The sequence below is a fragment of the Antechinus flavipes genome, chromosome 1 (genome assembly GCF_016432865.1).
Source record: "Antechinus flavipes isolate AdamAnt ecotype Samford, QLD, Australia chromosome 1, AdamAnt_v2, whole genome shotgun sequence".
Lineage (NCBI taxonomy): Eukaryota > Metazoa > Chordata > Mammalia > Dasyuromorphia > Dasyuridae > Antechinus > Antechinus flavipes.
The window spans coordinates 628,978,039-629,005,466 of NC_067398.1; the positions used below are offsets into that span (position 1 = coordinate 628,978,039).

The window sequence follows — 27,428 nt, forward strand, 5'->3', positions numbered from 1 at the left end:
ATAAGAAGACTGAAAATATAAAAAGAAGTAAGGGCTTAGTAAACTAACAGCTTTGAACTCAAAATTGAAGATATTATATTTGATTTTGACAACAATGGGGAACTAGTGGAGTTCATTGAATAAGGAAGTAATGTGTGAGACCCATGCTTTTAGAAGCTCTTTTGAACAACTGAATGGAGTATAGAATGGAATAGGAAGAAATTTGAGGAAGGAAAACCAACTAGCAGGCTATTGTAACTAGTCTAAACACAAGATGACAAGGGTATACACTGGGATTTGTCTTAAGTTACTTATATACCACTTTATATGATTTTAAATTAATTAGATTACTTGAAGTCAGGAACTCTTTTTTGCTTCTTTTTGTATCCTTAGCACTTAGTACAGTTGCTGGTACATAATAGGTATTTAATAAATGCTTATCAATTTATTGATTATTGACAGTGGGTGGTCATTTTGTTTCTCTGCATCTCAGGTTTCTGAGGTGATTAACAAGCCCCCTTCCAGTTCCAGATCCAGATCTAATTTTTTAGATCTCATGAGCTAAAAACAAAAATTCCATAGTGTACATAATAGAAGAAAAGGTGACTCCAAAAATGCAAAGTTTCTGGGAATGGAGCAAAAAAGGGCAGAGCACAGTGCACTTTCAGTGTGTCCCTTCATAGTGTCCTCTCCTCAGCCTATAAGCCAGGGGCCGGGGCCACAGTATCTCAAGCAAGCATAATAATGACACTTAGAGAACAGCCAGAAATGAGGTCCAAGAGCAGACTGTGTCAGAATTCCGGGACGATCATTAAGCAATAGGAGATTGTCAAAGGTGCGATCCAAGCCCATATGAGTCAGAATAGACTCACAGCATGAGGAAACTGGCAGAGGCATGGTCTTGGTACTCTGAATCAGAATGGAGGCTGAATTATAGAATAATAATAATAATAATAATAATAAATACTTCTCTCCACTGAACACAGACCTCAAAAATCTTTAAATCTCAGGAGATGATCTAGCTGAGTTGTCATGGCTTAAAAACTCATCACTGGTGAGAAGCCTCTCAAAGTTAGCCAGGCTGGACTTTATGCAACAGACATGCAGTCTATTGGTAGATCCAAGTCTTTTTCACTTGGGACAAGACCTACCAGAACTTGTACTCTTTCTATTGGCAAAACCTTCAGGAACCGACAATTCCATCCATATTACAGTAGGACCGTCAACTGGATGCTCTTCTTTAGGAGACAGATCCATTTTAGAGGAAATGTGGTCTGATGGGATGCACTTAGAGTCCACCTCCTACCTGTATGAGCTAAGTGACTGTGGATTTAACTTTTCTGAACTTCAATTTACTTTTATCTTTAAAAGGAAGATAAGAAAACCATCAGTTTTCACTTCCCTAGGTAGTTGAGAAAATAGTATCACAAAACCATAGCTATAGGGAGCTTCAAAGGCTTATTTTACATTATATTACAATTGTAATCCCTCATTTTACAGAGGAGAGAGTTAATATTGCAGCATGCTCCAAGTGTTTTCTGTCATTTTGACTAGTTGTTTTGTTAGGATCCCTTCCCCCAAAGAGAAAAGGGCCAAAGCCTAGTGATTGATTTCTTAAACTTTTTCCACTTAAGATCCCTTTTTGCCTGAGAAATTTTTTTGCCACCTTGAGTATATAGGTATATAAAATAGGTATACAAATCAAACATTTGCTGGTAATAAATCATAATTTTGCAACTTTCCTTCAGTTACATGACCCCTCATGAGATTGCATGCAATTAAGAAGCTTTAGTTTATGACAATATTTGCGGGTGGAGGGGAGAATAGAGTTGTCATGATTCAGTAAAGTAATAATATAAAATTTTGTAAAAATAGGCTTTTATAATTTTGAGCTAGAAGACACCTGTTCTTCAGTTGTTTCATTTTAAAAATAAGAAAACTAAGATCCAGAGGTGATAAGTAGCAGAAAGGATTATAACCAAGGTATCTGATTCCTTAAATGTCATTTGTTATTATGATCATAATAATCCAATAAACATACATCTATTAAATAACTACTATATGCCAAGCACCATGCCAACCTCTGAGAATGAAACTTCTATTTATTGGGGATGAGGGAGACACATCACATAGATATAAATAAATATTGAATTTATGCAAAATAAGTTCAAGGCACTTTGGGGGGAAAGGTGGAAACATTAGCAGCTGGAGGGACCAGAAAAAGCCTCATGGTAACCAAACTGAAAGAAAACAGGGACTCGAAGAAGCAGAGCTAAGGAAGGAATACATTCAAGGAAAGGTGACATTACAATGTCATAGAAATGGGAAGTGAACTGTGTGTAAAGAACATTAAGAATATCAATTTGGCCAGAATGAAGAATGCATGAAGTATAATATACTATAAGGCTAAAAAATAGGATTATCAGTGAAGAACAGATTAGTTTTATTTGCTGCTATAGGTAATAGGGAGCCACTGGGGTTTGTTGAACAGGAGAAGTATTCTTTTAAAGAATACCTCAAAGTGAGGTTTAAATTGTAGATTTAAATTAAATTGTAAAAATGTGAATTAGTATCATAATTACTACTCTTTAAGAAGAATTAAGAAAAATAGCCTGCTCAGCCTTCCACACAGAACTGCTCTGTGTAACTAACATATAAGGGATAGGCTAAGAACTCAGTAAATTGTAAACTTTGTACTGATGTGAAGAATTTTTAGTTCTCTTCCTTTAAGGAGTACACAGGAAAACATTTATAATAACTAAGAAAGCAGTGATGTTTAACTTTTATATAAATTATCTCCTTTTTTGGAATGGAATTATAAAAGCTACAGATGATCACTATATTTCTTCATGTTTTTCTGGACATCTCAAAATTACACATCCCAAATATTATCTTTACTTGTTGACTGTCTTGACCCTTTTTAGAAATTGAGTCCAAGGCAAATACTGAAGTGACTGGACTAACTACTCCTTGTGTGGTCAATAAGATTGACCAATAAAAATTCATGGTAATAGAAGAGGGGAATAAATAGAAAGAGCCCTGGGTTGGAGGTTTGGCACTTAGAAGTTACAGGTTCAACTCCTAGCACTAATATTCTCTGCCTATGTGATCCTGAACTAATCACTGTAGATATGGTTTGCCTAAACTTAGAAAATAACTTAATCAAAGTGTTTCCAACAATTTGTAGGGGAAAGATAGAAAAACATAACCTAGATGATAGCACAGTTAGATGGTTCCAGAAATAATTGAATAATTGAATCAAAAATAGTTATAGATGATTTGATGTCATCTTAGAAGGCGGTCTCCAATGGAATGTTCCAGACATCTGTTGTTGGCTCTGGCTCAATATCTAACATTTTTATCAGTGACTCAAACTTAGGCATAAATGGAAAGCTTATTAAATTTGCAGATTTTGGAGGAATAGCTAACACGTTGGGTGATAGAATCAGAATCCAGAAAGACTTTGACAGGCTGGAGCATTGGGCTGAATCTAATAAAAGGAAATATAATAGAGATAAATGTAAAATTTCAGGTTTAAAAAATAAATGTCCACAAATACAAGATAAAAAAAATTAGAAATTTGCCTGAGAAATTTTTACACAACCCTAAGTATATAGATAAGTATATTAAAAAGATATACAAATTAAACATTTACTGATAATAAATCATAAAGGAACTTATTTTAAAATAATTCTTTGGTATGCATATATATTTTTTATCATTTATTTTAAAACATTTGCATACTAATGAGATGGATGTGTGTTTATTTTATGTAACAAATTAAATATTAGTGGAATATTTATACCTTTTACCAATTTTGCCAATTTTTTTCATGACCCCCCCACATTCACTTATGCAACTCCATATGGAATCATAACCCATGGTTGAAGAAGCTTTGCCCTAGATGTAGATATAGATATGGATAAAGATACAGGGATAGGGATACAGATAAGAATACAAGTAAAGAAAGAGATGGAAATAGAGATAGAAACGAACAGAAATAAAGATAGAGAGTGAGAGACATAGATAGAGATAGGCAGAGGTAGAGATAGAGACAGATGTATTAGTTGAAGATATAGTAATTGGTGATTGAAGCACGCCTTATAAAGAAATCAATGGATTCTATAAGACTGAGTAAATAGGTATCCTACCATCTCTCTGTGCTCCTGAAGGAAAAGGACTAATATTTTTGTTATTGTTTGAATCTGTATATAGTATGTAATGCTGTCTTCTATATACTAGGTATCAGATAAATGTTTATTAAAATGTTTAGAAAAGCAAGCAGTTAATTATGTTTGTTATAAGACCATACCTCAGGTCTTATTTTGTTTAATTGGATTTCAACCGATCCTAAGGAGACAATTAATCCCAGAAGTCCCAAAGTTTAATGAAGAAGGTCCAAAACAATCCAGAGCAGGAAATGTTTGTTGTATCTGTGTCCAAGAATCTGAGAATACTTATTGGTGCTATCTCTATGAACTAGGATATCTGATTAGAACATGGGGCTAGAAGTCAAGTTCAAAAGTAACACAAGCCAATTATCTTTGAGTAAGGGAGAAAAAAAAATAGCTTTCCACTTATATGGATTGTAGTCATTTATTTCTGGCACTATTTCATCTCAAAAAAGAACATAGTTCAACAGTCAAGTTATCTGACTTAAAAATGAGTGTCTATGGTTTTTCAGGAGACCAGACCAGAATGTATGAATAGTTCATAGTTAACCTTCCTGGGTGCTGGGAAACAAATCATCAACTATGGAAATGATCAGAAAGGATGTTCATCTCCATATGGAAAAAAGTGCACAACAGGAAGGACATGAATAGCAACTACAACTGCAATGAAACCCATAGGAAATAAATGCTTATTGATCAACTGATATTGTTATTAATTTGCATTTTATGTCACTGAGTACCAGAAACATGAAGAATGTAGTGAATTACAATTTCAGTGTGAATCAGGAATGCACCATAGAAGCCAAAAATGTTCATGTGATCTATAATTACCTGGCCAAGTATTCAGAATGAAGACACAATAATCCTACTATTCGGTCTTCTTCTGGTATACTGTGTTGAGTTCTAGGCACCCCATTTTAGAAAGGAAATGGATAAAACAGAGAACATCCAGAGAAGTGCTACCAACTTGGTAAAAGAATTTCAACCTATGTCCATTAAAGAACCTGGAAATGTAAGCTTTGAAGGAGTAAGAATTAGTGGGGAATATAATAGTTGACATTAATAATTTAAGGTTTGTGTGGCAAACAAATTAAACTTATTCAAGGCAGAATTAAGACTATTTGGGAGCAGTTGTCTGATCATGATGGACTGCCTTGCGAATGTGATACAGTGGAAAGAATGTTGGCTATAGTAAGGAACTGTTGGAAATCGGAGGATCTAGGTTCAGTTGTTCTACCATTTATATGACCTTAACCTCTCTGCATCTCAGTTTCCTCAAAAAAAAAATGAGCTCTAGATCTATGATCTATAAGTTGTGTTAGATCTTACAGCACAGGAAACACAGAATATCTCATAAGTCTTAGTGCAGTGCTATTCTGGAACAGACTAAAAGGTCATTAAAAATCTTGAAACACTGTTTTGAAGAATGGATTCCTATTATAGGTGTGGTTTAAGTGATATGACCTCTGAGAGTCAATCAGGTTCTACATTTCTAGAATTCCATAAATTTGTTATCTAGTCCAATCCTCTTATATATCAATTATCTTACTGACTAACTTTCCTATTCCTTAATTTTTACCAAATCCTTCTGTAAACTTGCCATTGTCTTTTGAACTAAAAATTGATACTTCTCAGGAATAATGGGTACAAAGTGAAGAAAAGAGAGGGGGATTTCAACTTAACAACAACCTTTCTAATAAGTGTAAACTCCCTATTGTCAGAGGTCTTTACAGAGAAGCTAAATGATCACTTCTCTTCCATGTAGCAGAGGGAATTTTTGGTCAGATATGGTGGTTGTAGATGACCTCTTGGGGCCCTTCCAACTCTGAAAATCTTTAAATTGATAAATTGCCTCTCAAAATAATATAGTTCTAATTGTGGGTTCATTTTCTTTAATTAAAGCTTGGCTCTATCTTTGGCCTATCATTGACACATTATAAATTTTGTTTTAATATGAAGTTACCTTTACAAATAATATTGGCAGAATTTGAATCTCTATTTTTCTGAATCAATGAAATACACATATCATGTGATCCCTTTCCACAAAGAACTTACCATTTGGTTGGGGAAACAATATTTATACACAAAACAATTAGAAGGTAACATGAGTTAAAATGTCATTTAGTAGTTCAATTATGAACTCTTTATGACCCTATGGAATATAGTGTCCATGGATTTTCTTGGCAGAGAAGTATTTTGCCATTTCCTTCTCCAATGCATTAAGGCAAACAGAGGTTAAGTGATAAGGCTTGTCTGAGGTGATATTTGAACTCAGGTCTTCCCAATTCTAAACCCAGTTATCCAATGCACTCTGAAGCTTTCTCCTAAGTTAGAGTACATTTATAAGCAAAAACACTGGTCAGGAAGAGTTGTGGGCTCTAGTGATTTAAGAAGGCTCTCTAGAGGAGTTGAAAACTGAAGTGAATTTTGCTATTAAATATTTTTCTCCAAGCCTTCAAAAAATAGTCTGACACTCTTCACAGATGTGGAGGACCATGAACACAGGCTAGATTGTATTAGACGTTTTTTGCTATGTTTTGTTGAACATTATTTTCCTTCCTCTTTTTAAAAATTATTGGTTATAAAATAATGTTCTGAATGGTGGAGGGGGGAGATAGTGAAAGGACATAGTGAAAAATGTAAGCAATATTCAGAAAAATGATCATGAAAATTTTATTTTTAAAAATAAGTTGAAATGAGGACAAACAGGTTTTAAATTCTTTACAGAATCACACAATTTCAGGGCTGGAAAGGACCTCAGAGGTCTCACAGGATAACAAAATGTTAGAACTGGAGAAAAAAAATCTTTTCCAAACTTCACCTAACAAGTTTACAACATTCTCATGAAATATTCCCCTAGCCTCAATCTGAAGAGCCCCACAAGCATGCAATTGCACTCTCCAATTGACCTAATTGTTTCTCTTTTCATACTTCTTTCAGAGGAAGCAGTCCAGAGATGATTGCTATTGATAAGGACAGAAATGCATTTTAGGGAGCTGAGCTCACTTCCTCCCAATCCCATCTCCTTGTTTAGTTAGCAATCATAAGTAAAACACAATAAAAGCAAGACTCTTAGACTGTATTGAAAGGCACAGAATCTAGAAATAGGGTAGTGAAAGTCCTGTCTTCTATCTTCATTAGATCATATCTAGAACATTATGTTCAGTTCTAGATACCACATTTTAGGAAGCCAATTAGTCAATAAGTATTACGTGCCAGGCATTGTGCTAAGTACTTAGGATGCAAAGAAAGGCAAAAACTCAATCTTCATTCATAAAAGGGTAACCAGGAAGGTGAAAGATCACAAACTCATGTCATATAGGCACCCAGGGAAAGAATTGGGGATGTTTGACCAAATGAAGAAGACTCTTTAGAGATATAATAGTTGTTTTCAAGTCTTTGAAAGACTGATATGTAGGAAAGAATTAGATTTGTTTTAGTTGATCCTAGTTGACTCCTACTCCCAGATAGAAGTTTTAAAAAGTCAAATCTAGTGAAGAAAACCTAACAATTGGAGTTATCCAAAGGTAGAATGGCCTGTCTGGGGAAATGATGGATTCTCCTTCACTGGAAGCCTAAAGATAAGACAGGATAACCATCCGTTGCATAGATGGTGGGGATTCTTTCTCAGATATAGGTATAAGGAACAACTTGACTGAGATGTCTCAACTCTGAAATGCTGTGCTTCTAGAATATTTGCTAGATATCATGTTCCTGAATTATTTGTGCCAAGAATTTTTTTTTCCATTTTTGTCCCTCCTTTTCTTCTAAGGAAGACTGGACTCCATTTACTCCCCCCTTCAGGGCAATTGGGGTTAAGTAATTTGCCCAGGGTCACACAGCTAGTAAGTGTTAAGTGTCTGAGGTTAGATTTCAACTCAGCTCCTCCTGACTTCAACATAGCACATTATTCATTGTGCTATCTAGTTGCCTCAATGGTTTTTTCTTATGAGACATATTTCCATCAGCCCTTCAGCACCAGTAGTTGGTCAGTCTGATTAGTGCTATTCAGGCAAACCTAAGCTATTAATACAATTGGGGTTCCTTATTAACAGTACCTAATTTTACCTCAGAAATTTGGACAATTAACAGTCTTTAAACTCTGACCTGTGGTTTGCCTCAGTTTTTAGTCCATAACCTATTTAATACTTAAATATTTAGGTAAAAGTAGCTGGAAGTGCGGTGGATAGCATGTCAGTCCTCAAGCCAGAAGGATACTCAAATCCAGCCTCAGATACTTACTAGCTGTGAGACCCAGGCAAATCATTTCACTGTTTCCTTTGGTCTTCTTGCCTGGAAAATGAACTGAAGAAGAAAATGGCAAACCACTCCAATATCTTTACCAAGAAAACCCCAAAATGGGGTCATGAAGAGTCAGATATGACTCACAATGTCTAAACATCAACAATAAAGTATTTAGATTTCATTTGTATGAATGTTCCTTACACTAAAGCTGATTTTAAACTTCCTGTTCTAAGTGATTTCCTTCCATGTTTTCTTATAAACAAAACAGGGTTTTTAGATAGCCTAAAAAGAGAGTGATACTTTAATCTCCTAGCTAGGCCCCCTTTTCTATCATTCTACAAACCTCATTATGAGAGTAGAATGGGTTCACAATATTAAGAGACAGCTTTCTTGCTTGTCCAATTCATGAGTCACCATAGTCCATGGCCAGCCTGGAGGAGTAAATGATGCTTTCCATAAACAAGGTTGGATATTAAATAACAGACATATAGTCTATAGGTTGAGACTTGAAGTCTTTCCAGCTTATAACCTTATAAGGGTTTCATTCTGCTGTATAACCTTAGAGAACCCAGGATCACTCCCATACCCCAAAGAGGACCTGAATTAGACTTTTATTGTTATTATTTATTCATTTTCAGTCATGCTCAATCCTTCATGACTTCATTTAAGGTTTTCTTGGCGAGTATACTGGAGTGGTTTGCCATTTCCTTCTTTAGATACATATATAGACGAGGAATTAAAGCAAGGTTAAATGAGTTGGCCAGGATCACACAGCTAGTAAATCTGAGGCTGGATTTGAACTCACAAAGATGAGTCTTTCTAACTCCAGCTTGATTCTCTATCCATTGCCCCACATTAACTGCCCTAAACTTTCCTAAAGTTTATACAAGTGCTCAAAGCTACATCAAGCAATGATAGCATAGGTGTCCAGATGGAAAAATTTTTGTGATGAACTGAAATGATAAGATAGCAAAGTTTTGAAATATGTGAGAAGGATCCAAATAGCATCTCTGTTGGTACTGATCAACATGGATTGCCACTTTCTTTGTAAGTTATAGACTTAGAGTTTTATCTGGGACAAATGTTTATTGCCTGATTGATTGAGGCATGAACAGGTTGAGTGACTTGTCCCGTGTCACACAGTTGGTTGATGTCAGTGATGGGATATGAATTTAACCTGACTCTTCTTCAATCTTCAACCATCTTTTTGGACACTGTGAAAAAGATCTCTTGGTTATTATTATTTTAATAATTAACATTAAATAATTACTGAAAATCTTAGTAAGGGAAAGGCTTGCATTTGAAGTAGAATGGAGGCAGCTTAAATTCTGGCCCCTGTGTACCATTAAGGTTTCGAGCAAATCCTGTACCATTCTCTGCCTTTCTTTCTCATATTTCTAGCCTTACCATAGCTGTGTTTGTTTCTCCTCAATGGCATTCCTCCCACAGAACTCCTTGACTGAGAAGATGAGAGGGAGAATAAGTCTAGTAAACAATGGCTAACCAGAGTTACATGAGGGTAGTATGATATCAGGGTTTACAGGAAACTCTGCAGTATACTGCTTAATTTTTATCTAATGAAGGAACGGAGCAGAGGAAAGAAACTCTATTTCCTTCTACCTGGCTTGATTTCACAAACATGGTTTTTATTTTTGCATTTTTGTAGTTACTCTGCTCTTGTAACCATTTCCTCCCATTTTCACAATCTCTCTAGATTTCTTCCCCTCTAAAATATTTTCCATATTTTGCATCTTCCTCCTTCTGACTTGATCATTAATATAAAGTCAAAAGGTATATTAAAGGTCATCTAGTCTAATCTTCCCATTTTACAGATGGAGAAACTAAGACCCAAGGAGATTGCAATTAAACAAGATCATACAAGTAGATAATGACAGAGCCAGGCTAGAGTTCCCTTTCCCTTAATTTCTGTCCCATGAGCTTTTCCTCTACCATCTTGTATATGGCATATTACATCTTCTAAAGCCATAATACTGGTCTGTGGCACAACTGAAAATACCATTCAATAAACATTTATGGAGTAACAGAGTATCAAGTTTTATGTTTGGGCTGATTGGACCCCAAAAGTGAGTAAGATATCCTAATAACTGCTCCATAAAGCACTTGGCAAAACACTTCATGAACACTTTGTCACTTAAACCTGTTGAAGTGACCCTGTTGAAGCTAAATAGACTAAGTAACATCCCCAGGTCATATATCTAGTAAGGGGAAAGGAAAAGCTTTGAACCTATGATTAAATGATTTAAAATCAAGTAAGCTGCACCCTATACTCTATATTTACCTCAATGATCTCTGAACCCTTCATTGAGCTCACTAGCTAGTATCAAAGGAAATAGGGCCCTATCTAAATCACTATCATTTTTTTTACAATAAAAACATGATAAGTACTTGAGATTTATAATAAAATTTTATATGAGATTTAAGGAGGAAAAGATGATAAAATACTTCCTCCATTTAAAGATGCCCCATGCCCTGGACCCACCACCCAAAAAAAAAGACTAAATTTTAATGGAAAGAACGCTGGGCAAAGAGAAAGCATTAGCTGCTCATTGCTTTCTCCCCTCACTATCAGTGCAACTTTCCACAACTCACTTCCTCTGCTTCATTTCTGAAAGAAATCATGGGGTAGATCTTAGATAATGTCTAAAATATCTCTGAAGTGATTTTGAAACTGCTTCAAAATGATGACATATATATATATAAATATACATATATATATGTAATATATATATGTAAAATTAGGTCACAGGAAGAAGAGAGTGTCAGCATTCAGTTAATTAAATGAACTTCTCTATTGGTGATGACATATTAGATTCAGGTTTTTGTTTTTTTTGTTTTTTAGTTCAGTAAATTGCATTTCCCACAAACTTCTTGACAAGTGGAAACCAGGATGGAAAAGTATAAGACAGTCACAGTCAATGGCTCTGTAGGCTTTGCTTCTTAAAAAAGTTGAGGAATCCTGAAACAGAGTAGTTAGTCCCTTACTGATGAGGTTTTACTAGACAATCCCTACACCTAGATCCTGGGGCTTTAGCCAGTCTGGGTTCTAGCTCTTTCAGTGGACTTTGAAGTCCATTTATCATGTTTCAGACACTAGGCTAAGCACTAGGAAAGAAGGGACAGAAGTGAAGCAGTTCCTGCCCTCAAGAAGATTATGATGGGGAAAACAACATTATATAGATGTCTACATAATACATATAAATCTATAGATATTTTCTAGCTATCTATACAGATATGATAGGTTTTGATAGATACATATAGATTTATATAGTTGATATATATAGACATATATAGACATATTTTGATATATCTGCATATAGATATATAGCTATAGATATGTTATAACTCTATACCTAGATATAGCTCTATATGTAGATATAGCTATTTTGATAGATCTATACCTGGACTTATAGATATAGATATTTTGTATATTTACATATAGATCTATAACTATAGATATTTTAATAGATCTACACATGGATCTATGGATAGAAATATTCTGATAGATATACATATAGAACTATAAATATAAATATTCTGATATATAGATATAAATATTTGTATAGATATAAATACATATAGATCTATAGATATAGACATTTTATAGATATACATGTAAATCTATAGATATATTCTGTTAAATAGATATAGATACATATAGATCTATATAGATATTTTGATAGAGATATATAGAGTTCTATATCTATTTTCATAGCAATAGTCATAAAGATCTTAATATACCTATAGATACATTGATATCATTTATACACATCTATACATATTATCTACAAAATGACCATAGGGTAGCTGAGGGGAAGGAAGATACCCGCCTTGTTGACACTCTAGTAGACAAAGAGGAACATTAAGTATGCTCATTCTGAAACAAAATAATTTATCTCTTTTTAAGAAAGATAGTTCTTCAGCCATATTGCTGATAGTGAGTCAAACTCCTATGTAGAAGTCACTGTGCTAAGCACTAAGGTAACAAAGGTTACAAAAAAAATGCAAAATCATCATTCCCCCTCAAGATTCTCACAGACAAAGTAGGGAGACTATATGCAAACAACCATGTACAAAGAAGCTTTATACAGAATAAATCAGAAAAAAATTCATAGAAGAAAGACACTATCATTAAGTAGCATTTGGAAGAGATGAAAATTTGAGGGAAGCCAAGGGAGCCAGGAGGCAGAGATGGGGAGGTAGGGAATTCCAGTCAATGGGAAAGTGCCAGTGAAAATGTTCAGAATTGGGTGATGAGAGTGTCATAGTCAAAGACCAGCAAGGAAGTCAGTATTGAATGGCAGAGTCCATTGAAGGTAATGTAGTCTAAGATGATTGAAAAGCCAGGAAGGAGCCAGGACTTTTAAAGCCAAATAGAGGTTTTTATATTCGATCTTGGAGGAAATGGGAGAGTTGACAAGATCATACTGGTTTTTACCTGCCTACCATTGTTTCTTCTAAGAGCCTCATGATACTTTCCACACTGACCTTTTTGTATATTAAGCAATGTTATCCTGAAAGGGACCTTAGAACATAAGACATTTTCCTCAAATGGAACTTAGGACATGAATTGTTAATGCTGAAAGGGACCTGGAATATAAAAAAAATAGAATATTAGAATCAAAAGGACGCCTAGCGATCATCTCATCCAAATCTTTCATCTCAAAGATAAGGAAACAGAAGCCTCAGGAAATGATAGGAGCTGCTCAGGCATATACATCTACCTAGAAGTAAAACTCAGTTCTCACCCTACCAGCCAAGTACTTTTTCCATTAAACTATTATTACCTCTTTATGCATGTATTACATAAAGAGGCAAAGTAGTGTAGTAGACAGAGAGATCTATCATCTAGGAACCAGAAAGACCTGGGTTCAACATACTCTGGAGGCTCACTCTCAATGGGTAGGTAACTCTTTAAGGCTGTAAACTATAGAGAAGATGTTGACCCACTAGGATGGAGAGAGTTTCATCATTTTAGAAGTTCTCTTGACTCATGAATTCATAAGTCATGTATGTATCCTTATTTTAAATGAATGAGTCTACCTGCCTGGACAGTCCTAGTCCCTGTGTTCTGAGCTCTGTTCTTGGTACATTAGAAGATCTCAAGGGCAAAGAGCATTTTTGCTCTTGTGTTTGTATTCATCCCTAGCACTTGGAACAGTGCTTGACAGATAATATAAACTAAACAAATGTGATTTTTCCAATTCATTAATTCATTCATGCTTTTATTCACTCATTCATCCATTCATTCATCTATTCATTTATCCATGAGCTTAACCATATCCTGACTCTTATATATAACCCCTGTGTGACCCAAGAAAGTCATTTCACTTTTCATCCTTATATATAAAATGGAACTAACAATGTGGGTACTACTTTCTTCAAAGCATTTTTGTGAGGAAAACAGCCTATGAATCTTGAATTGATACATAAATGTGAATTATTATTAGATTAGATTATCATATTATTTGCTTTTATAGAGAAGAACATCTGGTTACCTTACAGATGGCCACCTACTCATATTTTGGAACTGTTTCTACTTTTTTTGAGCTGTTTCTACTTGAGAGAACATTTCTTAGATCACACTACAATAGGAATGTAGTTTATTTAAAAACTGAAAAAGAGCACTTATGGCAACAAATGTTGAGATATAGCTTGAAGTCTTTAGCCAACAATAAGTATTTTAAAGGAATTAGATGGAGATTCAAGTTCCAGAACCGTAGAATGTTGCAGTAAGTAGTAAGTGACTGTGGAGATCATTTATTTTAAGCTCTAGATAAGCCTGTTAGTAATAGTCAACTACATTTTATTAAGTTTCTACAAAGTACCAGAAATTATGCTAAGCACAAGTTTATAAGAAGAAGACTTTCAGACACTTAATTACCTTTATGACCTTGGATAAGTCAAGTGACAAATTCAAATGCTTCAAAAATACAGATAGAGATAGAGATAGAGATAGAGATAAAGATAAACAAAAGCAAAGTCTCTCCTAATTTTCTGAGTCTCTGTTTCCTCATTTATCAAATGGGCAGAATAATCCCTACCTTTTCCACTTCTCAGTATGGGGATGTAGGGAAATTGAGGAAAATGCTTTGGATCTTCCGGGGACTATACAGAGGTGTAATAATTATAACACCTGATTATTTTATATTTAATACTATACAGTTAAAAGTTGTGTTCTGTCCAAAGGTTGTTATCATAACTCGTTCACAAAAGGAGAAGTAATTGTGGCTTATCAAAGTAAGTTTTGGCTTCTAAATTGGTAAAATCTGAATTCAAGTGCTGCCTATGATTTGTACTGACTGTGTAAGCTTCAGCAGTTCACTTAATGCAATGCTCTTAAAATCAGAAATTTCAGAAGTGCCAGTTTGTACTGGTAGAATTTCCTTACTTGAACTTCTCCATCCCAATAAAATCACAGGCCCACTCAAAAAATTCATAGAACTCTTTCAGTCTTGCAAAATGAATTTCTCCTCCAACAACCCACCCAAAGCTCCTTTGTATTGAGCTACTTATAGAATGCTGAGTCAGAAAATCCTGGGTTCAAATTCTGTCTTAGATACTAAAATGGCTCCCAAGGCAGAAAAGATAGAATGTTGGAAGGTTATAATGAGATAAAGAAATTTCATAGTTCATGCATATGAAAATGCACTTGTGGATAATAACAAAACCCAAAGTAAGAACAAGTTATTTAACCTCTGTCAGTCTCAATTTCCTCATCTACAAAATGTGTCTATTAACAGTACCTACCTCACAGGGTTATTGTGCAGACTAATTGAAGTATATGTAAAGTATTTTGTTTTTTAAAAAAGCATTTAAAATGATATAAATGCTATCATCATCATGTATATATGCATGCAGGGGCAACTAGGTGCTACAGTAGATAGAATGCCAGGCTCAAATCTAACCTCAAAATTTACTAGATGCATGACTTTGAGCACTTAACCTGTTTGCCTCAGTTTCCTAATTTGTAAAATGTCTTAGAGGAGAAAATGGCAAAACACTCAAATATCTTTGCCTAGAAAAACCAAATAGAGTTAAAAAGAATCAGATGTAACTGGACAACAATAGAAATGAAATATACAAATACTTGTTATATCCCATTAAAATATAAGCTTTTTGAAAATCAGAATTGTTTCATTATCTCTTCATTCTCAGAATCTAGAATTGTGCCTAGTACAATAAGCAAAAATGCTTATTGATTGATTAATTAACTCATTTATTGATAAATCCCTATCATTGAATAAAAAGGAGTGAAAACTCAATTTTCAGAAGGAGACTCATTAAACAACTGAATTTTTCACTTAAATTTTTTCATGCCATGTAGAGGGCTGGAATTTTGGAGAAGTATATTCTTGAAATAAAGATACTTACAACAAAGTATTAATTCAGTGGAATTGATGAGATGATGATTCTCTAGTGTACATATACTTAGTACTTAGCATGGTGATAGAATGGTTCTCTAGTTCACACATATTCAATATGCTGTAATGATGTAATTGTAATAGGGTATTTAAGGGTTGAGAGGACTGGAAATGAGACATTCCATTTTTGACCATTCTCCTGGTTGCTCTCCTGCCTCTTGTACTCCTCCACTGAGATCAAGGCTGGTTCTGAGGTCATCCAGAAAACTATCCTGAACATTACAATGTCACTTTTATTTCTTTTTAATTTTTAAATTAACAAAAATTAATTTTCTCTCTAATCTATCTTCCTCCCCCAAATCCTAAAAAAATAAAACTTTTTTTTAGCAAATATAGATAATGAAATAATAAAACAAATTCCTATATTGAACATGTCCAAAAATATGTTTTATTTGAAATCTTGAATTCATCTCTTATCATGCAGAAAATAGGTAGAATGATTGATCATTGGTCTTCTATAATCATGTCTTCTAATGACTTGAGCAAAGTCATTAAATCTTTCAAGTTTATTCATTTTTTAAAAACAATATTGTTCTAATAGTACAAATTGCTTTGATTTTTCTTACTTCACTGTGTCATTTTATTCCCAACTCTAAAACCATACCTTTTGTTATTTCTTCTGATAAAATGAGAGGAGAGGGAGAATTTATAAAGCATTTACTATGTGCCAGAACCTACATGGATCACTGTCTTCTTGTGGTGGAGAGTCTTGCATATCTCAATGAAACTATGATCTATTCATGAAAGATTACCCAAGATAGATAGGTCATAGTGAAGATTCTGACAAAAGGTGATCCACTGGAAAAAGAAATGGCAAATGCCAAGAAAATTCCATGGAGCTTCGATAAACTTCAGGAGATAGTAGCAGACAGAAAGACCTGATATGCTATATAGTCCACAGGGTCACAGAATGTCAGATAATTGAATAATAATAACAAATGTGTCAGACACTTTTCTAAGTGCTTTGCAAATTTTATCTCATGATCAATGCAATAGTATTCACTTATAATTTTATATCATAAATCTACTTTTAAAAAATCTGTTGTTTCAGTCTGGAGTTGCTGGATGATGTCCAATATGCCTTTGGGCTGCCCTTCTATCCTCAATATGAACAGCAGTTTACTCTGGAAGAAAAAAGTCTGTCACTGAAAATCATGCAGTACTTTGCCAACTTCATCAAGACCGGGTAAGCATATAACTCTCTTGTGTATCTAAAGGACAGTTCTGCAGCTCCAATCCACAGCAGCAAACAATGTACTCCCAGACCAAAGAGCTCCCAGACCTGCCCTCGATGGATTATACCTTTAGCCAGCCAAAATCAGAATGAGGGAGGTCTCTAGAGTGCCTGCCATTCTGTCCCCTCCAGGCCTGTGCATATCATGGAAATTACTGGCTCTTAGAGAAAAAATATAAGTCCTCTATGTCACATTCATTCATCTTCTGACACTTCAGAGATTTTTCTCTCACTGACAGATGGTGACCCAGATAGAAGATCAAACAAACAAATAGGAAAAAATAGACATATCATGAAGTCCATATTCCCCTGTTTAGTTCAGCCACAGCCCTATGGATCAATTTGTACAAGAACAAAATTCCCACGGGTTTACAGAGGACTTACTGTTGTTGTTTAGTTGTATCCAATTCTTTGTGACCTCTTTTTGGGATTTGCTTGGCAAATGTACTGAAGCAAGTTGACATTTCCTTCTCCTGTCCATTTTACAAATGGGGAAACTGAGGCGAACAGTTAAGTGACTTGCCCAGGGGCATACAAGTAGTATATATCTAAAGTCAAATTTAAATTCAGGTTCTCTTTACTCCAAGTTGCACTGTGCCATCTATCTGCCCTCAACCGAGGGTACTGATAGTTCAAGAATATAATAAAAAAGAATTAGTTCTTATTATATTTCTATGACCTGTGTAGCCTAAAGCAAGTCATCTTTGCTTTCCTTCTTTCCTTCCTTCCTTATCTCCATCGATCTTTCCCTTTCTTTCTTTCTTTGTCCCTTCCTCCCTTCTTCTTTCCTTCCTTCTTTTTTTTTTTTTTTTGAGATTCATCTCCTTATCTCACATAGGCTGGAAGTGTAATTACCACTCATGATGGTTCCATCAATTACCAATTCCATTAGAATGGGAGCTTTAGTCTGTCCCATCTCAAACAGATCAGTCAGTCTACTCTGCCTTAGGCAGCTGAATGGTGCCCCATTTGTGAGAGTTCACCATTAGTGCTAGATTTAATGTGGACACAGATTGACTTTAGTCTTACTGAAGCTCAGATTCCCTGAGCTCAAGTACTCCATCAGCCTCAGCCTCCCTAGTAATAAGGTTCCTAAGTACATGCATCACATACAACTCATGCTAATTATATGGGCCTTAGTTTCCTCATCTGTAAAAAGAGAAAGTTGGACTGACTGATCTCCAATGTCTTTAGTGATTAACTCCTTTTATTTTCTTCCAGAAATCCCAATTATCCTTATGACTTCTCAAGGAAGGTACTAGAGACTACAACCTTGTGGCCAGAATTCCTTCCCCACATTAATGGAGATAATTATAAAGAATTTAGCCCTGAACTTCCAAATCACCAGGGACTGAAAAAAGCTGAATGTTCCTTTTGGTCCAAGTACATCCAGACACTGAAAGCATCAACAGGTAAATGCAGTGGATGTGGGAAAGTTTCAAACAGAATGTTGTTAATCATGTCACCAAGTCAAGTCAACAAGCATTTATACAATACCTACTAAGTGCCAACAACACAAACAAAAGTAAAAATAAAATTCAGTCCCTGCAGTCTCTCTGTAACTTAGTAAGTTGTCTATAACCCTTTTGTTGGATTCACAATCTGCTCTCCAAATGTAAAAAAATGATTCTCAACTGACTCATATCTAGTCCATAGATGTGCCTTTCCAATTTGGTATGACCAATCAGCACTTAATAACAAATAGCATTTCTAGAGAGCAATAAGCACTTTAAAATATCTTATTTGATCTTCACAAATCCACTTGAAAGGTAGGTTCTACTGTTATCCCCCATTTAAAAGGAAACTGAAATAAAGAGCAAATGCCGAGGATCCTAAATCTAAATTTGCTAAAAATGCTAAGATTGCATTTTAACCAAAGTCTCTCTTGAATCTGGGTCTAGTGCTCTAATTGCTACATCTCAACTGACTAAATATAGTTATATGACATGGAATAGGTTGCTGTATCAAATCTTAGACTGGTAATGAAAACTCCTCTGGAAACTATAAAGCACTAACTCATTGGAAGATAGTAATATTACTTTTGTATCAGCCTGTGATACTGAGCAAGTCATGTTCCCTAAGTAAACTTTGATTTCTTCATTTGGAGAGGATGACCTCTGAACTCCTTTTCAAACACATATTCTATGATTCTAAAAATGATGATGACAGTGATGGTGAAAACTAACATTTTAATAGCACTTCCAAGTTTACTAAACACTTTGTAGATTATCTCATTTGCTAAGAAGCATTAAGTGGGATTCTCTTTGTAGTGAAGTAACTCTGGGATTGGATATGAGAGAGCCTTGGTTGTAGACTCTAAGTTTAAATAAGAAATCATCAGTTTAAATCCTGCTTTTGAAATTTACTCCCTCTGCCTTTGGTAAATTGTTTTGCTCCTCAGACTTCAGTTTACTTATTTAAGATAAGCCAGTTGGACTTGGTAGTTTCTTGTTATGGGCCAGAACTCTGAACTTGAAACAAGGATTCTTACAAGGTGCCAGTTCAGTGGAATTGATGAGACAATGTTATCTAGTTTAGCATGGTGCTTAATAGTTCTCTAAGTTCAGTATGATTGATTTAATCTTACAACAAATAATGGTTCCCTAGTGATATAATGATTGGTTTATACTTAATATAGAGCATATAAGCTGGGATCCTCAGCTAGATTCATTCAGAGTGAAAGAAGACAAAGGACTGGGGGAGGGAGCTCAAGCTCTCAGAACCAAGGAGAGAGAATTTCAATTCCATCTTTGGTCAGGCTCCTGGTGGCAGGCTGTCCTCCTTCATTTTCTCCACTGAAACCAAAACTCCGGGAGGCCTCTAAGAAAGCTGCCCAGCCCTAGGCAAGGAGACAATAAAGGATTTGGACTTTAACCCCTGACTACTCTTGTGGTGATTACTGAACTGAAAGGAAGGCTGCTTCCAAAGACTTCCAAGACCTCCAGACAACCAAATAAGAACATTACAGTCTTTGCAGATCCAACCATTTCCAAATTCCTTTGGTCATATGATCCCAATAAAGGAAGTTTCTATGAAGTGGATAAGTAGGATTTCAAAGAACAGAAAAGAAATGGAAGATCTTCAAGCTAAGGAACACAATAAACAAAGGTATCAGGGTCCTAGAGAGCATTCCTAAGAAGGCTTCATACAAGACCATGAAAAAGGAGGCAAAGAAGAGAACAGAAAATCCCCAAATACTACCAGATAAAGGAGTTACATTGAGTAGTCAAGTGGCTATATAAAATAGTGAACACCTTGTTAATGTAAGCCAAACATGTATTTTGTTATGTTAGCCCTAACTCTCCTTTTGGATGGCTCTGTCCCTGGGAACACTGGTCTGATGATACTTGTATCTATGGCCATTTGCCTTTACTGCCACTTTGTAACACCTTCATGGGCTAGGAACTGGGTTTCAACTCTGCCCAGTCAGATGCTGAAGCAAATGGAAAAAAAAAAAAAAAAAAACATTGGCTGCAAGTTTCATTAGTGGAAAGATTCTAGGATGAGATATCAGAAAGCCTGGGTTTCTGAATTCTTGATCTGCCATTTATTAGCTGTGTAACAATGAATAAATCACCCACTCTGGTATTTAATTTTGTCATTTGGGAGATGAGGTGCTATACTTTATAATTTGTAATCCCTTCCAGCTATGACATTAATGGTGTTCTATGTTCTACCATTCTGTGTTCTAAAGTCTCTTCTGGCTTTAACATTCTTTCAGTTCTCTTCCAAGTCTGCTTCTGAGTTGTCACATCATTCTTTGTTTGTCTTCTTGTTTTAGGTGAAACTGAGGATCAACCACCTTTAGCAGTAGAAGAGGATCCCAATGTCCCCGAGCAGGGCCAGAAAAGCTACAGCAAATAACTGCAATATCATATTTAGAATCCATGACTTATGTTATGTTTAGCTACATCTCATTTATCAAGATCTCCCTTCCTGATTATTTTACCATATATCTTTGTGTCTCTAATAACCTAATCACAATTCACCATGTGTAAATAAAAAAAAATGTACATAAAAAAGTATGATTGTGAGTCTGGTTCCTTTAAAAGAGATTACCTATTACAAATATTTACTTTCCCTCAATGTATTTTTGATTCCAGTCTGCCATCCATCCAGAACACTTCTGAGCAAACAGCTTTGCTCATTTGCCTGATCCCATCAATCTCAGTTGGTGACCAGGAAATTGGATGAAGGAGAACAAAAACTATTTCAGATAAAAGAGGGAATGACTGAGGATCTTTTAAATATATCCTTGTATTGAAGCAATACATGCCGATTGCTTCACAAATAGGAAGAGACCAACCCCTTCCTCTAGTTTGGGCCTGGCTTCTGAATACAGGGGGGAGGCATATTTTTTTAAAATTAAAAGTTTTATTGTTGATCAGTCATGTCTAACTCTCCATAACTCCAATTTGGGCTTTGCTTGTCAAAGATAATGAAATGGTTTATAATTTCCTTCTCCAGCTCATTTTACAAATGAGGAAACTGAGGCAAACACTGTTAAATGATTTGTTCAAGTCACACAGCTAATATTAGTGACTAAGGACAGATTTGTACTCTGGAAGATGAGAATTCCTGATTTCAAGCCCAACACTCTATCCAATGTACTACCTAGCTGCCTAGTAATACAATAAAAATAATCAAATAAGGGCAATTAAAAGCAAACAGTACAACATTTCTAATTGGATAAAACATTAGGTTCTTTCCGAGTGGGGAGAGGGAAAGTGAATGGATACAATTCCCTGAATTTAGAAAAAAGAGGTGCCCCACTCCAATGTCTATGAACAATCAGTGGAACATGGAAGCAATAATTGATGGGTCAGCAAGGGCCAGTTTTCATATAAGACTCATAGGTTCATTGAGAAACACAATTGTGAGAAAACATTTTGCATCAGCCCTTGGGTCTGATGGGTTTCTGATCAGCATAAACTTGTTAAGGGTCTCTAAGTAGCAGATAAGAATAATCCATCTTTCCAGTCATGCAGGCCTAGCTTCAAGGAATGCAATATGGTTTTCTCCCAATTCCAGAGTTGAATAAAGTTTTCTTCCAAGGCAGAAATTGAGTTATTATTATTATTCAATTCTTCCCATAATTTAAGAGAAACTAAACTAACTCCAGAGTTGTCACAAAATGGATTCAATATATTTCACTCAGTTCCCACCATTAATCACTTGCTGTCTCAATTCCCTCAAAATTGATCAAGGAACCAGGGGGCCTGCCATGTAGCCCATGAATGGATATATAGTGGCCTTCAGATTTTGAGCAAATAATCTGAGTATTCCCAATATGTTTCTTCAAGTGTAAATAGAGAACCATATTTCTACCCCGTTGACACTATAGGGTTATTGTGAAAATTAAACAAGGTGAAGAGCACAAATGAATTTTGTCACGAATAAAGCACCAGATTGATATGATTATCAACAGTCCCCAACTCTGCTTCTAACTCCCTAGGAGTGGCTGGCAAAGTCCTTTAACACTTTAGTTTTCTTCTTTGTAACTTGGAGAAGCTAGCCCTTTTTGTTCATTTTTTAAAAATTAATGACAGAGATGAAGGCACAGATGCCTTTGCCTATCAGATTTTTAGACATCTTGAAGTTGAGAGGGACAACTAACAAGTTGAATGACTGAATTATGTTCCAAATATATCTGACAGACTCAAAGAATGAGTTGTCACATTACATTTAATAAACATAGATTAATTCTTGAATTTTAAGTCAGCTACACAAATACAAATCAGAAATCCATGGCTAGACATTAATTTGTGGAATAATGACCTGAGGGTTCACAGAATCATAGACTGATGTTGTCTCTAACATTAGATTGTAAGCTCCTTGAGGGGAAGGACTATCTTTTACTTCTCTTTGTATTCCCAGCATTTAGCACAGTGCCTGGCTCATAGTAGATACTTAATAAATGTTTGTTTATTGATCTATTTATAATTAGAAGAGATTTTGTTTGCAAAAGATCTACTTTAACTACCCTGTTTTACAGATGGGCAACTTGGTATCCTGGGGGAGATTATAAAAGCTACTCAATGTCATACAAGTAGTAAATAGCAGAGATTGAATTTAAATCCATGTCCTCTTGATTTCATAACCATAAAATGCTTTAACAGCATTTTACCATTTGCAAAATATGTAGTTCATAGCAATTCTTTGAGATAAATAATCTAAGTCTTGCTATTTCCATTTTTATTAGTGAGGGAAACAATTTTCAAATATATTAAATAGTTTGACCAAGGGTAGGGATTTGAACTCTCTCTTGTCTTTAATTTAGTGCTCTTCCTAATGTGTCATAGTATTTTAGCCGACTAAAAGCTCAGTGGACTATAAGATGGCAGTCCAAAAAATGGAGTCCTTAGACTCCGTTTATGAAAATACAATGTCTAGAGGAAAGATAGTGATGATTCTACTATCCCATAGGCCTGGTGAAACTACATCTACAAATAAACTACTTTTAGTTCTGGGTGCTATATTTTTAAAAAGATATTATTAGGAAGATAGAGCACATATAGGTAAGGCACCTATAATGGTGTAATGACTTGAAAACAAGCTATTTGAGTATATTTTCCAATTTTTTTATAAAAACGTTGTTGTTAAAGGCATTGAAGCTATGTAATATAGAAATAATTTTAGTGAGCGTGATTATTTCCTTCAAATATTTAAAAGACTCATGAAAAAGTATTCAATTTAATTGGAACTTTAGATATAATGGGGGACATTTGTGAAGAGGCACTACATATAAGGGAAATATTTCTTAATGAGCACACTCTAAAAATAAAATGGGACATCTTGAGAGGTTAGTGAGTTCCCACAAATGGAGAGCATAAAGTAGAAGTCAGATAAACCACTTCTCAGGAACAGTGTAGAAAAGATTATTGTTTAGAAGGCCCATGGCGCCAAGATTTTATCTTCAAAGCCTCTTTTCACTTTAGTGGAAACCTAAGTGAATCACAAAGAGAATAGAAATCTATTGTTTAAAAAGGTATCAAAGAAGGCACCCCAAGGTCAAATTTGGAAGAGGCTTATTATAGCAGATTTAGTGATCACAGAAGTTCAAATATTAGAAGTTAAATCATATCCCACCTTTCTCCAAATATGGTGAATGTTGTTTTATTTAATGTGATAAATTAAGAAACTGGGTTTCTGCCTCTCTCCATTACTAGGATTTTAAAGGGGATTCCTTGTTTAAAGTATTTTGTGGAATTATCCTATTTGGGATGATCCATTTTTATCTTCTTCCATCAGTGTGACTAATGAAGAACTGATTATTTTTAAAGAGCTAGATTTGGTAATGAAAGTAATAGCCAAAAAAGAATCAGCTATAATTCCTTTAGTGCCTCAGGCATTCTTTGATGCATTCAAAGACCTCAGAGTATGGCATGTTCTAGCCTAAGAGGGCAGAATGCTGGCACTAGGAGCCAGGGCTATCTCGGTAGTCTGTCACATGAAACAAATTCTTTAGCTAGGAGATAGGAAACAGTGGAGGGGAGGGGAAAAGGAAGATGAATCATCTTCCAAGAAGGCTAGGGTCCAATCACCACTAAAACTGAAGCTGGTCCCAGGTAACCCAAGTATTGCCAATCTCCAGACAAAGAGGGCCTCTGGAAAACTTGTCCAAGTTGGATGAAACCATAGGATAGGAGCATGACATTGGCAGTAATTTATTGGGTGATAGTCCAGGGCTTAGCAAAGGGGATGTGGGTGAGGAGGAACGGTGACACACAAAAGGAAAAGGTCTGCCACAAGGAAGAAGCATATGCTTTTGAACATCATTCCCTGGAGCAAAGCTACAATCATCCTATGTGAGTTATGGCTCTATGCTGCCTTCTTGTTTGTACCAGGCTGATGTGACTGAAATCCAGAATAGTCCCAGTTGAATCCAAGTTTAAGCAGTTCAGTTTCCTCATAAAGTAGAATGATCATGATTTCACTAATTATGTCTCTTCAATGTTGTAAATCAATCACTTTATAAAATTTAAAGAATTATTTAAACATCATTTCGATTTATGAATAAATCACATTTCATTCACCTCCAGAATGATTCTAAGCCATCAGACTTTCAACATCCCAGAAAATGTTGACATTTCTCTTAAAGGTCAAACAATTATTGTGAAGGGCTCAGAGGAATCTTCCATAAGGATTTCAGCCAAATTGATGTTGAGCCCAATGATCTTGGCAAGAAGGAAAAAAAGACTCCAGATGGGGATAAGTTGTGGGGAAATTGAAAAGAACCTGCAACTGTGCTTACAATCTACAATCGTGTGCAAAGCATGATCAGAGGTGTTACTCTGGGTTCTCCTTACAAGATGAGGTCTATCTTTGCTATTCTGAGTAGTACAATTATCCATGACTAGTCTGAAAGACTTATGATGAAAAATCCTATCCATATCCAGAGAAGGAGTTCATTGTGTCTGAATACTGTTATGGGCCAGAGCTCTGTTCTTGAAACAAGGATTTTTATAAGGTGTTAACTCAGTGGAATTGATAAAATAATGGTTATCTAGTTTAGCATGGTGATTAATAGTTCTCTAGTTCAGTATGATTGATTTAATCTTACAACAAATAATGGTTCCCTAGTGATATAATGATTGGCTTATACTCAGTATGATGAATAGATTTAACTGTAATAGAGCATATAAACTGGGACAACTCAGCCAGATTCATTCACTCCATCTCATACCACCTTGGTGGCAAGCTCTCCTTCTTCATTTTCTCCACTGAAACCAAGACTCTGGAAAGCCTCCAAGAAAGCTAGCCTGGACCCCAGGCAGGGAAACTAGATTGTGAAGGAGATAATAAAGAATTTGGACTTTATCTCTGGCTATTCTCATAGTGATTACTCTACTGAAAAGAAGGTTGCTCCAAAGACCTCCAGAAAACCAACCAGAACACTACAGAACACAGATTAAAGCATTTTCTCTTTCTTTCTCTCTCTCCTTCCTTTTCCTCTGTCTCTGTTTCTGTCTCTCTTTCTCTCTCTCTCTGTCTTTGTCTCTCTTTATGTCTTTGACTCTCTGTCTTTGTCTCTGTATCTGGCTGTCTGTCTCTAACTTAATTTTTCTTGAGGGTTTTTATTTTTATTAGGGTAGAAGATCTATGTTTTCTTTCACAAGTTGGCTTTTATGGAAATGTTTTGCATAATTTCACAAGTGGTTTCTTAATTGTGGGTGGAGATAAGGGATAGAACCTAAACCTCAAAAAATTTAAAAACAAATATAAAACAATGTTTGTTTTGAATGTAACTGGGGGAAAATATTAAATAAATAAAATTAAAATTAAAAAACAAACTCAGAATAAAATAAATCTAAAGCAATTTTGAAAAAAAATACATGAGGTCTGTGTATGCTCATTTTCCCATCAATGTTCCCCATTGATTATTCAAGAGAATGGCTTACTTGTTAAAATCAGAAATTTCTTGGGTGAAAAATATATTCAAAGAGTGTTCATGAGACCAGATATTGCTTATGCTGTTTCTCAAATCCAAAAAAATGAGTTAACTCTTGAAGAAAATAATATTGAACTTGTATTAAACTCAGGTACCCTGATCCAACAGGCCATTGTGGTCAAAGAAAGGATATCAGAAAAATTTTAGATGGTATCTTTGTTTCTGAGAATGGCACAATGCAACAAGCTGATGAATAAGTTGGAAAGGATGCCGAGTCATGTTATGAGTCAAATACCAAAATAAAAATGCTTTTTTGTCAAAATAAATAAATCACTTTTTGTGGTTGGAAAGTAATTGGGGTTAAATGATTTACCTAGGGTCAAATGTCTAAAGTTAGGTTTGAACTCAGGTCCTGCTGACTCTAGAGCTGGTGTTCTATCCACTATGCCACGTAGCTGCCCCAAAAAGTCACTTTTGAATATTTAAAGTAATATGTAAACATAAGGAATTATTAATATCCTGAATTCTCCTGCACCTAGAAATTAGCAGCATCATGGGGCTAACCCTTTATTAATAAATAAAGCACCAGTCCCATATTTTCCCTGCACAAGAAGGACCCAACATGCTCCCATTTCACCATGAAAACCAAGTTTCCAGAAGTGAAAAGTCCCCTTTTATGATTAGGTTACCACTCATCCCTTGGTATCTTTGAGAAGTACTCACCAAACATACCTGGAGTACAAAGACCAAATAAGAGAGATGGGAGCTGCTAGAGTTACATATTTATGTTATTTATTTTACATTTAAAGAATTTTAAAATACCTAGATTTCTCATGAAATAATGAAGTAAGTGGACCAGTTTATATCCAATATCCCTTTCAACTTTAAATCATTATCCAACTCTGTCATTTTTCCAGATGAGGAAAACTGAGGCCAAAAGAAGCGAATTGTCCAATGTCACACAG

At 35.2% G+C, this 27,428-nt stretch overlaps 1 protein-coding gene and 1 pseudogene across 1 annotated transcript in view; both read left to right on the top strand.

Annotated features, from left to right (window-relative positions):
* The window catches only part of TG (thyroglobulin), a 359,469-nt gene extending 338,381 nt beyond the window's left edge, over nucleotides 1–21,088 (top strand). The window contains exons 46-48 of the mRNA XM_051971107.1: nucleotides 16,890–17,024; nucleotides 18,294–18,484; nucleotides 20,854–21,088. Of these exons, the coding sequence (XP_051827067.1) occupies nucleotides 16,890–17,024; nucleotides 18,294–18,484; nucleotides 20,854–20,936 (409 nt within the window). The 3' untranslated portion in view covers nucleotides 20,937–21,088. The remainder of the gene's footprint in view (nucleotides 1–16,889; nucleotides 17,025–18,293; nucleotides 18,485–20,853) is intronic.
* Nucleotides 21,089–25,115: 4,027 nt separating this feature from the next.
* On the top strand, nucleotides 25,116–26,720 carry LOC127547799 (60S ribosomal protein L9-like; annotated as a pseudogene).
* The last annotated feature ends 708 nt before the right edge of the window (nucleotides 26,721–27,428 follow it).